The sequence below is a fragment of the Cygnus olor genome, chromosome 4, assembly GCF_009769625.2.
Source record: "Cygnus olor isolate bCygOlo1 chromosome 4, bCygOlo1.pri.v2, whole genome shotgun sequence".
In the NCBI taxonomy this organism is placed as follows: Eukaryota; Metazoa; Chordata; class Aves; order Anseriformes; family Anatidae; genus Cygnus; species Cygnus olor.
Genome location: NC_049172.1, coordinates 47,735,176 through 47,750,353, shown reverse-complemented (window position 1 = coordinate 47,750,353; position 15,178 = coordinate 47,735,176). Strand labels below are relative to the sequence as shown.

Genomic DNA, 15,178 nt, shown 5'->3' with positions numbered 1-15,178 from the left:
TCAAGCACTACTTTCCAGTCATTTCTGAAAGCCTTGGCAATCCCCTGCAACTGGTCCTGCACTGTGTTGATTATACAGAAATGTTAGGCAAGTACAAAGCTAGCCCTTCCAGCCTGAAGCATTCCTTTAAAAAGCAGAGCTAAAAAAACCCACAAACCTCCCACGTAACAGCTATGTCTCAGAAGACCAGTTCCTCAATCTTCCAAGCACAGGAAAAGAAAGAACAAATACCTTATATCACCCCAAAAAACATAGAACGCAAAACCTAGTGTTAAAATTAAGACACATTACATATGACAACACTGAAAACGTTTTCAAATGGAAAGACAGCAGAGCAGAACAAAAGTTGCTTGATCTACACGAAAGGAATAGCAGCACCTTCTCCATTTTCTACTGAACAAGTGCAAGATTTTGAGGAGAAAGAAGCTCATCTCAAGAGCCAAACCGTTTCCAGTCCCAACTGGAAGACAGAGTTGTGTCTGCAACATAACATCATTTACAAAACCATAACCAAAAGACCAGCCCAAAGCTTGACAAGTTTTTACACCATCACCAACACCACTAGTGCTATGCAAGAGCAATGAAGAAGGCAGCTACCAAGCTAACCAGCTGCACATTCCACTGAAATCATGTTCAACACTGGTTTGCTTTCAATTGGGATCCAAATACTCAGACCTCCCCCTGCTCCCTCACCTTCTCCTCTCTCCTGGCCCAGCAGCGTATCCATCACCTGCAGCCCTGTGCAAGCCCTTCAAAAGAAATATTCTTTTGCCAAATGACATCCCCTGCTTCACTTAGTACTTCCAACCCATTTGAAGTAAGGAATTACAAATTCTAGAAAGCTGACTCCCAACACTTTAAACTTTGCAGTGCTATGATATCCTCAGTAAAACAACTGCTTTGATGCAGACTACCATTCTGATCCTGCAGGAAAAGCAGGTATATGTGGGCTGGGGAGAATAGGAACCGCTTAAACATATCAATTGTTTCTTACGTCTCTGTTTAAAACCCAAAATCACAAAGTTCACAGGTCAGGAAACATATCTTCAGGTTCTGCAAAGGTGAACACAAAGCCATTTCTTTCTTTTTTCCTCAAGTCCAGCTCTATCAATTACTTTAGCTTGCTGTTTTTAGAAAAAGCATCTTTTTCTTTTAAAGCATCTCAGCTTCTGTTGAAAACTTATCTTCATTTTTCCTTACTAGGAAGGGTATGAGCTAGTCAGCATCTTCATCTATTACAATCTGCTACTAAAAAAGCTTCTTTCTTCCAAAAAAGCGGTACCTTCAAAGAAAGCAAGCTGTCCAAGTCACACGCGTCCATCATGCTGTCTCATGACAGCTCCTTACATTCTCTAAGTTTAAAGCAAAGAGAAGTCCTTATGTTCCCCACACAGAAGGTGGAAGAGTAAACGTTTCAAGTGCAGCTTGAGCAGACAAATTTATCATAGTACTGCTTAAAAAACTGAACAAGTCCTATTTCAAGCTGCGCTCAAGCGCGTAAGACCAAAATGCATCTTGAGATAGCAGCATTCAGTGAAAGCCAAAGCCAGGGACATTTATAAAAAAAGACTGGTTTACCTCTGCGGTACGTTCCCCATACAGCAATGATAACTAAAACCAAGTGAAAAACATATGATTTGATCAAAGGGAGAGTAAAAACATTTCAACGAACAGTTGTTCATGCAGGATGAAGTACACTGTGAAGCTATGAACACTGAGGCGCTGGCGGACACCTTTTAAAAGGAAAAAATATTTCCATCTGCCTCCTATCACACGTGCCACCACCAATTTTGAGCTCGCATCGCTCAGATTATGTCACCCTGAAACACAAGCATTCTCACAATTGATCTGGGAGAGATTCTGGCACCCAGAAACGTAAGCGTTTCAACAATTGATCAGACAATTCCCACTCTTATATCACAAAAGCACATTGTTATCTACTTACAGCTGATCAAGCAGTACTGGTCACCAACCGCCCCGAAGCATATAAACACAATTTGTGTGCATTTCCAGAGCCGAGAACTCAGTGTCAAGGTTGGGTTGTTTCAACCGTGTCCCGCTTGGATGCTAACACCTTATTCAGCAGAAACATAAGGTGCATTCATTATTTAAACAACATCTTGAGCACAGGAAGGGGGAGAAAAAAGGCAAGAAGCCTACCTTAATTGGGAGACCTACTAACAAGCAAATAACTCAGACACTACAGTTATCCACTACCTAATGTACACCTCCTCCTGCAAATACTAACTTCCAGCTTTCTGTTTTGTCCATTTCATCCTTTTTTAAGGGAGTGATGATACTCCTACCCACATCCATTTCACTGGACTGTGCCAGGTTCTTTCAATCTGCCCTTAGAGTAAAAACAGTTTTTCAAATCCCTCTAGAACTAAGTCAGAATTCCATCTCTCCCAAACTGATACTCGCAAGTGTAAACACTATTGCAGATAAGGTCAATACCCTGCCAAGTTGCACTAACATTTCTCTACCTTCATTACAGTCTAAATCCCCACCTGTGCATTTACTCTTCATTACTCCATCACATCAGTAACTAGGTTAAGTAGCCACAAAGACACTAAACATGTTCTTCACCCTCTGCTGCTTCTGATACCATTCATCATTTAATAAATATATATATATATATATATATATATATATATATATATATGCCACAAAAACATGACTTCTAATTTATAGTAGTTTGTATCAGTCACCTCTTGGTGCATTCGTTAAGGTCGCTTATTCCCACATCAATACAAAAAAATAAACCCACTGTTTAGATTTCTCTCTCCAGACAGATTCACGGAATTCCTACTATTGATCTTCTGTGATGAGATACAATTAGGTCAGTTCAAAACCAAACCTCAAGAATCCTCTCAAGTCATGGTCCTCATCTGCGTTGACTCTTTTCCCATAGTATTCTGTTATTTCCCCCCTCCCTTCACCTCTTAGAGCAATCACATCTCCACAGTTGTCATTTGGTGCATAATAATCCAGTTAAGTGAACACTGATACAAAGCATTTCCTTATCAAATTCTAATCCAGGATCTTCCCGTCTCCATTTTCCCAGCTGTAAGCCAAAGAAATATTTCAGCAATTCTACATTTAGGTGGGAAGTCAGTAAAAAATCAATTTGAACCTGGTTTATATCACATTTCTAGGCCTATCCTAACGATCATGAAAATGAGCAGAACCCATAATACTGTACACAGTTTTTCTTTTAGAAGCTCTTAATCTCCACTGGCATCTTCAAGTTCACAGATTAAACAAAACATCTACAAGAGCTACTGCATTCATCAATAGAAATACCAAAAGCCTGGAACTGAACAGAGAAAAGGCTGTTTAAAAAAAAATGCTGAAGGAGGAGGAGCCCAAAAACTGAATTAAAACAATGAGAGACTTCTGTGTTGACTATAATGCACTTGTTGACTTCTTGTTTCATCTGAAGCTGCTTGGAAGATGAAGAAACACTGCGAACCTCACAGCAGAGCTCCAAGTATTTAGTATGCGCACGGTCAAACTGGCCACCAGGTTAAAATATTTGTAGCTGAACACTGCTTGTTCACTGGAGTTCAGTACCTCCTGTTGCCCACTTCTTCTTTATTGAGTCTTCCAAGTGAAAACCATGGGTTCAGTTTTATCTCACATCACTAGAAGAAATGCACAATAATTAAGCCTCAAACATCTGCCTTTTCCAATTCAAGATGCACGGACATTAAGAGCCTCATTTTAGATGAAAACTAAATTCTAAAGGTTTATATGAGTACAGAAAAATGAAAAATCTTCAGAGGTCTTAAACAGCTTTGCTATACAACACTCACTGCACTGACACTGAGGTCCCCTCTCAGCCCAACCTAAGTGCATCCTCTCCATTAGAGGGACCTCACCCCCTACACTTGCATTCAAATTTAATCATTCGCCTCAAGGAAATATTTTACTAAGACAAATTTTAATAATGCTTAAGAAATTACTCTGAGGTTAAACAAAACACCCACTTCCTGTTATCACAAAAAGTTAGGCAAAACCATTTAAATATGTCCCAGACAGCATACAGAACACTTGTTTCAACACACATTGCTCAAGTTATCTCTATTAACAGCGTATGCCAATGGTTTGCAAAGACTGCGTACTCTGCAAACCCATCTCTGGATTACAGCGACAGCCACCGCTGAAGACACCTGCCCTTCCTGAAAGTGACTGTTTCATACTTAAAAACGGATTTTAAATACAATTACTTGTGAGTACTATGAGTATTCTTTTTCAATTCTCATTCACTGAAGGAAGTGCTTACTAGGTGGTACTACTTGAACCGCTTCTTCAGAAGCGGTAGCATCGACTGAGTTAGCGAAGGCAAGACATCCACTAGCTAACCGAGGTTTCAGCCATGCTCTAACCTAACAAAGCAATGCTGGGATGGGACAGGACAGCACACAACACTACAAAGCATGGGGGGGCACCTGCATCTGTATTAGCTTGTATACCACACATGGCACTTCGCAGAGCTGTAGGATCAACATGCAGCTGAGGAAGACAAATCCACTCAGTCCCACATCCATGAACAAGGCACATGGCAAGCTGATACAACAGCTCAATTCCAGACTCCAAAGAAAAAAAAAGCAACCAAAACTTCTTGCAGCTATTTCTCCTTCTCCCTTTGTACCCATGTTAGTACCTTTCAGGCAGACCACAGGCCAGTGACCTACTACAATGGGGCTTACAAACCTTGGGCAGTGTACATGCACAGTTGGTAATAGCTCAGAGTAAGATTCCCCGTTCGTGGCAGAAGTAAGCTGTTAAATCAACTCATCCAATTATGCCATGCTGTATCAGAAAGATTACTGAAGAACCCAACTTGGGTAGACATACTAACACGCTTTTAGAAACCCATCTCAAAGACCTAAGTAAATTTACAGTGGTTTTTACACACAAGTTGTTGACAAGCACAACCATTTCCCACACACACAGAGTTCAGAAAAGCCCTTTTGGAAGTTTACGTGCTAAACTTTGCTACTATATTTATGAGTGCGGAGATCCTTGATCAAGCTGATGCTTCACAAAAATACCAGCATGCTGTTATGCCAACTTTCACTTCTGTTAGTGACTGAGATGGACAGAAGGCATATGCTCATCTATCTAGCAGCCTGTTAAGTTGAAAGCAAGTGCTCTTTTCCTTAAAACTAGCTTGGTGATTTGTACTACAATTGCCACCCTCCTCACAGTCACGCTTTGTGACCGTATTGTACTGGTCCAAGTACAAAATGACTCCTTTGCTGGATTCCACCAGATGACAAGAGAGCAGCGAGGGTTATACTTCACAAGTGCAGCAACTTTTTAGTGCAACACCGCTTCCATTCTCTTTCGCCCTATCCCTAACACACTGCTTTAAAAAACCTTCAGAAATGCCAGAGACAAAAAAGTGTCAGCACTGATTTTATCTCGAGAAGCTTTCAAGTTTTAATACTGAAAGGAAAAAAAAACCCTCTACACTATTTATCTTTCCAGGACTCTGCCAGCCACTTACAAATGCAAGATCCAAAGGAACTGTGAAGAGGATTACTTTGCCCTTTAATACCACAACTCACAGATCTGTAGCATTCTCAACAGCCCTCAAAGAGGATGCAAGTGTTTCTTTGACAGCCATTTCAATGAGAAGTTGCACCAAAAGAGGCAGTCCTCACCCCTCGCACTGTCCAAGCTCCCGGCTCTCCGCTGTGTCAGCGCAAGCCCATGTGCGGCTGCCTGACAAACTGGATCAAAACCCCATCAGCTGGAAGCACGCTTTTTCTGCTGCTGAGTTTTTTTCGTAAAGGAGATGACTTCCCAAGCAGCTTGGAGGAGCAAGGACTGCCTTGCCCCCCTACACCCCAAGCCCTGGAGTCACTGCAACCTTCCCACAAGCCCGATTCCCCTGCCTGCACTGCAGTGGGATCAGCACCCACACTGACACAGAGGCTGAGCACTCCAGGAAGAAGCTAAGTCACATTGTGAGTTGAAATTTTCAACTTGATTAAAGCATTGTTCACCGTTCTGTGGAGGAGAACAATTCCCAGCTGCACAACAGCTAAGGAGGAAAATTCCGCTGGCACAACACTTCAGGACAAGACTGAACAAAAGGGGAAAAATACCTCAAGTTTTTACATGGTAAAGCTCAGGTACAGGAAAACATCTGAGTCACCAAATACCTTACAGACACAGATGTACGAGGGACCTCCAGCTTCTCATTAATGTTTAGTTCTATTCTCGTGTGTGGGAAAAACCAGGAGGAGAGAAGTGACCTTCTTCCTCTTATCTCTGAATCAGTCCCTGCCCTAGAGAAAGGTTTCAGATGTTCCCCTTCTGCTGAAGCTGTATTTATTCCATAAACCAACCCTGGCAAAGGCTTAGGAACCATCACTCCTTTCTGATTAGGGAAAACCTGAGCCCAAATACAAGGTAGCTTCCTTGGCAACAGAAAGAAAAAGTCTTGTTACTGTGACAAAGATGCCTTCAATTTTCACTGGGGGGGGGGGGGGAGGTGGGGGATAAAAAGAATCAGGATATGAAGTTAACATATGGATACTTAACTTCTTGAACTTGAGGAGAACAGAGGCCAAAACCCCTAACCGATACTCTAATACCCTAAACAGTGACATCATTTCATCACACTCCAACTACATAATACTCCAACTGTCTTTCTAGCTCTACTTTTTAGCATCTTAACAGCTGTGTATCTGGACACGCTATCCACTGTTGATGGATAACATATAACACCATAAAATCCTAATTCAAGCTAAGATATCGGGGTGGAGCAGGCAAAAAACCCTCCGGGTTAATTTCAGCTTATTTCCTAGAATATACCACCACACTTCTAAGACTTGAACTTCCTGCTAAAACACAGCAGAGGAAAAGCAGCTGCACATAAAACAGTAATTTCTATTTGTCACAAATAGCTTTGGGTAACGCATACATAATCAGCATGCTTACAACACTCAACCTTAAAGAAAATAGTGCAAATATATTTAGAGCATGTTCGGTCTCATGCCTGACTTTTAGTCTGGTATAGAGCTATTACCTAATATGAAAATCAGGTGATAGAAGAGTTAACAAACACCTCTCCATGGCTTTAGCTCTTCAGACAACAATAAGTGTAGGATTGCATACAGGGTGGAAAAAACGTGACTGAAGTACATTTAGAATACTGAGAAACTCTCTGCGTACCAATTAGCACAAAGCACTGACTGCTTAGTGAAAAATTAATGGAAATGCTGCCTTTATTGCTCAATTATATACTTTTTTTTCCTTCAGGTATCCCAGTCATCATTGCACAATGACTGTACAGAGGTCAGCAGACGTCACACACCAACACCAAGACGTTTACATTCATTGCTGAGGCCATTCACATGTTCCTTTTTTTTCTTCCCATATATATTACTCAAGTGACCTTAAATGAGCCTTTTACGAGCTTTAAGCCTTTCCCTACTCAAACATTCTTTTCAAAGCATCCAAAGTTATTTTGAGAATGACAGTATTGATAAAAAAATAGCTGCAGAAGCTCTATGGATACAACACACCTTCAAGATGCTGTGTCAGTTGAGTCACCTAAAATACCAACCATAGCATCCAGAAAACAGAGGCACATCATCACTTTATAAAAAGGAAAGCTGCCTACCAAGGCAGCCACAGATCTCGCCTCAAATGGCTTAAAATGCAAATAGGTAAATTGTGTATTTTTTTTCTATTTTACTCAGAGTTCATCAAATCACAGAATGGCTTGGGCTGGAGGGGACCTTAGACCATCTAATTCCAACCCCCTGCCATGGGCAGACACCTCCCACCAAACGAGGCTGCCCAAAGCCCCATCCAGCCTGGCCCTGGACATTTCCAGGGATGGGGCATTCACAGCTTCCAAGTTGTGAGGGCTTGTTTCTTTAACCTTGGGGAAAAATAAACAAAAAACCCACCTACATACTTATCCTGGATCTGCAGCGTTAGTTTTTAAATACCTAAATAAAACTTCCAAAAATACATCCTAAATAAGAACAAATAGGTTTCCAAAACAGAGAGGAAGAAAACAAACCTAACTAATCCAGTTTGACTTCAGAGTTGACAAACAAAATGTGCTCGTATCTCAGCTGCATCTCTTCCAGAGAAACTATTCTATGAAGAACTAAATTGCTAACTTAAAATAAAGGCATTTCGTTTCAGGCTGCAGATTGGAGTTGTTTAGAAGTACATTTCCTGCAGAAATACCTAAGGAAGTAAACAAATTCATGTGGTCCCACCAATATCTGATTCCACTTTTTATAGTCATTTTATGCAGGGTGCTTTTTTTTTTTTTAGACCCAGATATTCACTAACAACTTCAATTCAGTAGAGTACACACACTCACACCTTGAAGAATTATTTTTTAATATGCACTAGGCCTAGCCAGACATCATTAATTAGCTCAGGATACCTAGGATCTTTCCAGGCACATCAATGCACCTCCCTAGCCCCTAAATTCATTCCCCAAGCCCCTAGCTCATTCCCCTGACTGGCATACGAAATCTAGTAACTTACCTCCTTCGATAAGGGAGCATGTGCCAGACATCACCTACAGAGTGAGGCCAGTAACAACCGAACAGTGGTTAGTGGGAATGGCAAAGCCAGACAAAACATGATTCCCATTTTCCAAATGTTAACTATTTCTTCCTGGTCAGTTACAGCAGATTTCACCATTGTGAAAACCACCCACAGCTCTACCAGCCCTGATATTTCAGTATTTTTGAAAAAAACCCTTTACATACTTCCAGGCCGTCTCAAATTCTACTCATCTTCAGAGTAACAGCAGTGAAGCAAGACATACTGGCTCTTCAGCAGCCCTGCAGAAGCCAAAGGCCTCTTATTCCAGGAGTCTAATTAAGACAGTCAGGATAAAAAAAAAAAAGAATTAGAAAATAAATTTTATGTTTGAAATCAACAGCTTACTTTGACACTTAAATACATTATACCTGTGTGCTTCTGACACTTGAAGTCACATCAGTAAGCTCAAATTTTCAGATTAACACCTTCTATCCGAAGCTAAAATAAGCTGTTAAGACAAACGTCCTCTGGATGAAGAAATTTTAGAGGACTGGGGGCGTTCTGTTGTTTTTATGTACTTCATCTTACTAGCTCAGTTCAATTACTAATTCTATTGCAGCTAAAAAAATGAACTTTTATCTACAGAAGCTGCCAGGCCAAAGCAACACCAAGAATGCTTAATAAACAGCTAACAACTCTCCAAAATATCCTTTGCATATGGCAGTGCTTTCAGGTATACCTAACGCTATTGAGGATTGTGTTTAACGAAGCAGATTTGCAGAAGCCATCCAAGAATCCAGTATCAAACTAGGCCCTTTTGGGGGTGGGGAGATTAGGAGAGAACCACACACAAACCTAAAACTGATATACAGCTGCTTATCAAGAAGCACTTGGTCAAGGAAAAAACTGAACTCACACACTTGTGAAATGGATATGATACTAAGAAAAGGAATTATAAACTTCGGAGCCAGCTGCAAACATCCTGCAAGTTCAAAGACTTAAATAAAAAATCAGCTTGTAAGCAAGCTTCATATTATAGAGTTAAACCTTTCTGTGTTTAATAAGGGAAGTCCTAATGCATTCTGGACATCAGACTCTCAAGTAGATATGACAACTTGCTTATTTCTTGCAGCATTTTACTATTTATTGAAGACAAACATTTAGCTAAACTGGTGCATATAAGAACACTTGCAAGACTTCTGCACACTTACATATTTTATCTGAACCTGTCCAGATGAACTACTAAACCATTTTTTTAATCAAAAAAGATAACAAATAAGGAAGTTCTTAACTAATTCTGATGTTCCAAAGCTTCACAATGTCGCTTCTCCCTTTTTTTGACTTGTGTCCTTAAAATCATTCTTTTAAGACACTCAGAAGAGAAACCTTGGACTTGCCCCAGAGCACATGGAATGTGATGAGCAGTTTTCTTTGTGTTTCACAGATGTACTTATCAGCAACACACCATGCTAAGCAAGGGTGGAGGGAATGCTACACAGAGACCCAGTAAAAAGCAGAAGCATCTTCCCAGTCAGGATGCAATGAAACCTGGCCTAAGAATTCTTCTTCAGTGACACTCCCCACACAGCTCTGAACACAGAGAAGCACCTTGATCTCACCCTTAAATGTTTAATGTGTCCACCTATTAAGTTTTCCACATGTCACTACACCTATGTGATTTTTGCCTGAATGCACAGAACCTCTGTGAGGTTTCACGTGATCAGGCAGTCCTAGTTAACCATACAGCTCCTTAAACAGCTTGAGATTACCTCTTTGATAACAAAACCACTATGCTTGGTGCATGTGGTCATCATGAAGCAAGGTCAGAACTCTGCCAAGAAACATGCAAGCAGACATCCCCTGGTGTGTCACTTCTACTGTCATTTCCCTCTCACCTTAAGATTATTCTTCCTGCACACTGAAAAAGGTTCACTTTCTTATTAACTTTTGGATAATGAAAAGCCAATTTGCCACTTACAGACAGTATCAGACTGCACTACCTGATATCTTGGCTTTTTTTTGGGGGGGCGCAAACAGCAGTTTGCTGCAATTTCAGAAAGCAAGCTTGAAGTTTGTCACAAACATAGTAATAGGAGTTCATTAAGTTGCTGGTATGACATCTCAATTTAACTTCCCCCAGAGCTCCGTCCGGCAGCTATGCTTCCGCACTGGGATCTGAGTTTAGAAACGGAATGAGATGAAAACATCTGATTACAACTTTTTATTCCATTCCATCAGCTCAGCAACAACTGAGCCAAAACAACGTCTTTCCACTCTTGGGGTTTTTGTGATTTAGCGTCTGCCAGGTTTCCAATTATAACTCCTTTGACTTGTTGCTACTGCACTCCCAATTTTTAGAACCTGTTTCATTAACAGTCAAATCTAGAAGTACTTCAGTTTGGAGATTAGAGAGGCCTTAATGTATTAAGCATGGGAAAGGCAAAAAATAGCCTAACAAACTGCCCTAAGTTCACCCAGATAATGAACAGAATGGCTGGGAGGGAACACCATCTAATGCAGTGTTTCCACAATAGTTTCCATTTCCAGCAAAACCATACACTTAGATTTGTTTTTCATTTCATGTGCCTTCAGACTGCCAGTGGTCAGAAGACCGCAATCCAACTGCTGAAAGCCACACAGGCTGCACGCATCAAGTTAAGTCTGAACTGAAACAAGTAACTAAAACAAAAAATTGCTACCAAGAAATCCCACAGTAGAGCTCTAACTTTTTTTTTTTTAAGCTTTTAAAAGCCAAAATTAAACTTCAGGTTGCTTTCAGATGAGGAAAACTCTCATTCGCTGACAACACTCAAAAGACGTTTTCCTCCTCAGGAGCTGTTGGGAACTACTTTGAAGTTGGACCCCCTACTCCCTTATCCAGGCCATCCTCATGTTCTCACTCCTAAAAACTGTGATTTCAGCTGTGCATATGCTACTGTACCGCACCACTCCATCCTGAAGTCTGGAGAAAGAAGACAGAAGAGCTTTTTTAAGCAACCTGAACGACAAAGAATTAAGATAAATTAAGCAGATAAATTTCCTCACATATCCTGGACTTAATACACTCCACAGCATTAACTTGTCCGTTACTTACGAGCTCTTGCTTCATATTTAAACCCAGACCACCCAGCCTGGGCAAGCCTTCCCTTACTATGACTAAGACAAAAGCGTCAGGGAAGCTTCCAGATGCCAAAACTGCTTCCCCAGCTACCTATACCTACAAGACATGGAATTTCTGTTAAAAAAAATAATGTTATTTAGCCTCCTCGTAATATTTTAACGGTCACTTGCTTTCTCACCTCTGTACATCTTCAAGCATATAAAATAGGCACCTATGGCTACATAAGGTACAGCATACAAGCTAAGAAGGCTCACATTGTCCAATACTACCCATACCTTTGTTATCTTCACCTTTCTCATCACACCATCCTCAATACCACTGGCAAGTCAGCTGCATAAACAGACCCTTCAACAAGAGGCTCCAGACCACAAAATTAACCTACCTGTGATTTTACCAGTAAGTCCCACTTGACATAAATTCCGTTGAATTCTGCTGCACCATACAGCTCATCTTGATACCAAACCACCAACCGATACATTGCCTGTGGCATTAGATAGCCTTCACCCATTTGCCATGTAAAACTCAATGGACTCTGCTCAAGAGTATTTCAAATATCCGTAGGACTGCTAGATGGCACAGCAAAGCACATCAAGTACATGAGCATTGCTGCCTAACTCTTAAGCTTTACAATTTGAAAACCTGTACCTACAGGATGCTCACTTCGCTAAAAATAGACACTGAAAAAACAAGAAGCCAGACATAATTACTTGTTAATTGAGACAGGCGCTCTCTATGTGCAATTTATCTCACAACAACTAGATATGAAGTTCCTTGTATCTACTTCTGTAGGGAAAAAAAAAAATGCAGAGTGCTTCTTTACCCTGGAAAAACCGACCATAGTAACAGCCAAGCCCTTCCTGAACTGTATGAGATTCTTCCTCCTTGCTCATTTTTCGTTTCTAACCCGAAAGTAGAACATGCCACTAAACATCAAAAGTACTTGGAAATAAAGTTCAAAAAAAAGCTTAAAAACTTGGAGTGGACTGCTCTGAGGATGCTGTTCAGTAAAAGCAGAAGTGACTGTTCTGTGAAACGTTACTGAATTAAAGCTACTCAGCAAACCAACTCAGCATGGCTATTTATGCAAATAGGAAAGGTGCTTCAAATCTTGATTTGCCTTTTCCAGTGATACCAACCCAAAAAAAAACAACATGAAATGACACCAAGTTGACTATGCTTTCTCGTGCTTCTTTCAGCACCGTATTTGTTCCTTCTGACCCAAACCATTCTTTGATTCTGTGGTATATAAATGATGGCTGCTGACAGCTTCAGAGAGTTGTTTGGACATGAGCAGAATGCCCAGTGATCTCAGGAAGCCTTTGCTCTAGCTGCAAATCCACCTACTTTTATTGAAAATGAGCTGTTTACCTGATACGGAGCGGGGACTGCTTCCTAGCCACACACCCAACTCAGGCTTATCCCCCGCTCCGGGCTGCGATCCGGATTGCCCCTTGACACGTGTAGACACAAGCCACCCCTTCACACGTGCCCACGGAGCCACACGAGGGCAGGGGCCGCCTCGTGAGCCCCGGGGCACTCCAGGGAAGAGGGTCGGGAAGCGAGGGGCGGCCCCAGCTCCCCGCCGTGCCCCGGTGCCGGCCGCCCCGCCCCGCCACGAGGCGGCCCGGTGCTGCCCCCTTCCTCCCCGAGAGGAGGAATTATGAAATTATGAAACCCAGGCAGCGAGGCAACCCCCACACCTAGCCCTCTGGGGCCGTACCTCGGAGACCTCCTCTTCTTCCTCCTCCTCCTCCTCCTCCTCCTCGTCCTCCTCCTCCTCGCTACCGTTGTTGCTGCTCTCGCTGCCCCCGCCGCCGCTCTCGCTGCTGCTGGCCGCCCGGCCGGGCCTCCCGCTGCGCTTCGCCTTCCCCTTCTTCTTCAGCAGCAGGTCGCACACCCGCACCAGCCCCCGCGGCCCCACCGCCCCGGCTGGGCACGACGAACCGGCTCCGTTTCCTCCGCTACCCCCCTCCGGTGGCCCCGGCCCCGCCGTGGCGCTCCCGGCCTCGCCGTCGCCTCCCTCCGCCGCCTTCTCCATGGCCGCTCCGCCCCGCTGAGGGACGAGGAAGAGGAGGAGGAGGAAGAAGCGGGGCGGGGGGGGGGCAGCACCCGGGGCTGCCGCCGCCGCCGCTCCTCGGTCACCTCTAGCGCCGGCGCCGCGGCACCTCTCGCGATACTTGTGCCCCGCCGCGGGAGCGCCGGCAGAGCGGCAACGGCCGCCGCGCGCGCTGCAACGGCCGCCGCGTGCGCGCTCCCGTTCCTCGCTCCCGCTCCTCCCTCCCCCCCGCCCGCCCCTCAGCGCCTTCCTCTTCCTCCTCTTCCTCCTCCTCAGCTCCCTCCCGGCGGGGCCCCCTCCCGTGCGTGCCTCGGTCACCGCCCCGGCGCCGGAAGAGCACGGCACGTCATCACCCGCCGCGGCGGCGCCGTTGCGGCCGTTCCTCCTCAGCCCCCCCTAGCTCCGCCCCTCCCGAGGTCTGTCAGAGCGGGCGTGAGCCTCAACCACCACCCTGTCGCTCGTCCCTGTCCCTGTGCCCGTCCCCCCAAACACACAACAGTGTGTCAAACTACACGTCTCTTTAGCTAAGTCAAAACTACGTCAAACTACGACCCGTGCTCTGTAAAATAGTGTCTGTTAGCTGATTTTTCTGAGGCAATCCCATCAGTTCTGTGGTAAAAAACGTTGGTAGGGCGTCGTTGCCAACAAATAGCACCGCATACTTCAGTTCTGTACTTTAATTCTGTCACCACACACTGCAATCCTGTCCTTTTAACTCTTGTCACGGTATCCTGTTTCCTCCCAAAGGCCCCACCGCCCCGGACTTGGACTTGGGACATCCATACACAAATGTTTTTGTTTGGTTTGGTTTGGTTTTCTGTGGAAAAATATCACTTCCACTGAGTGCAGTGCAGGTTCATTCTTTTGTTAACAAAAGTCTTCTGGCACTGAAATACAGGCCATTGATGCAAGCTCACTAAAAGAACAGCAACTCTGTTATTCAAGATGATGGAAATCACCAAGGAAATTTTTTTTTTTCACCTCAGAAACACCTGACTGTACAGATTGATAACGGCCGTGATGCACAGGTATGCTAGAGATGTTTTGGATTTAATGTTTCAAGCTAATAGGGTCTATTCCACTCACATTTTACAGGAATGCAAAGAAGTTACACTTGATTTCTTAATTGTCGTCTTATTTGGATAATATTAAAAAGAACCGTCTGTGTCTGCAGCACCTCTAAAATGAACATTTGCTTTTAAAAAAACTTCTCAAAGAACTAATTTTTATCATGAAAGCAAGTCCGCAGAGTTTCCCTCTAGGTCACAGCCCACCAAAACCTATTCTCTTAAGAAAAGGACTGCAGCAGTGGTAACAGCACCACTATTAAGTTACAGCATAATTTGTGAGTCACCTGGCTCTGACCGTAGCTCTTAACCTCATCCTCAGGTAGAAGACCTAAAGTGAAAGTACGTTTATACATACCTCTGCAGATGACAGTTTGATGTGATCCTGGAGGAATA

At 43.3% G+C, this 15,178-nt stretch overlaps 1 protein-coding gene across 5 annotated transcripts in view; it reads right to left on the bottom strand.

Annotated features, from left to right (window-relative positions):
- ANKRD17 (ankyrin repeat domain 17) overlaps positions 1 to 13,879 on the bottom strand; it is an 86,377-nt gene extending 72,498 nt beyond the window's left edge. For 2 of the 5 annotated variants that reach the window (XM_040554496.1, XM_040554497.1), the window contains exon 1: positions 13,380 to 13,876. In XM_040554496.1, coding sequence (XP_040410430.1) covers positions 13,380 to 13,697 — 318 coding nt within the window. In that variant the 5' untranslated portion in view covers positions 13,698 to 13,876. Of the gene's footprint in view, positions 1 to 13,379 lie in introns of all 5 variants that reach the window. The other 3 variants (XM_040554492.1, XM_040554490.1, XM_040554489.1) reach the window with 3 other exon arrangements.
- Between the last annotated feature and the right edge of the window lie 1,299 nt (positions 13,880 to 15,178).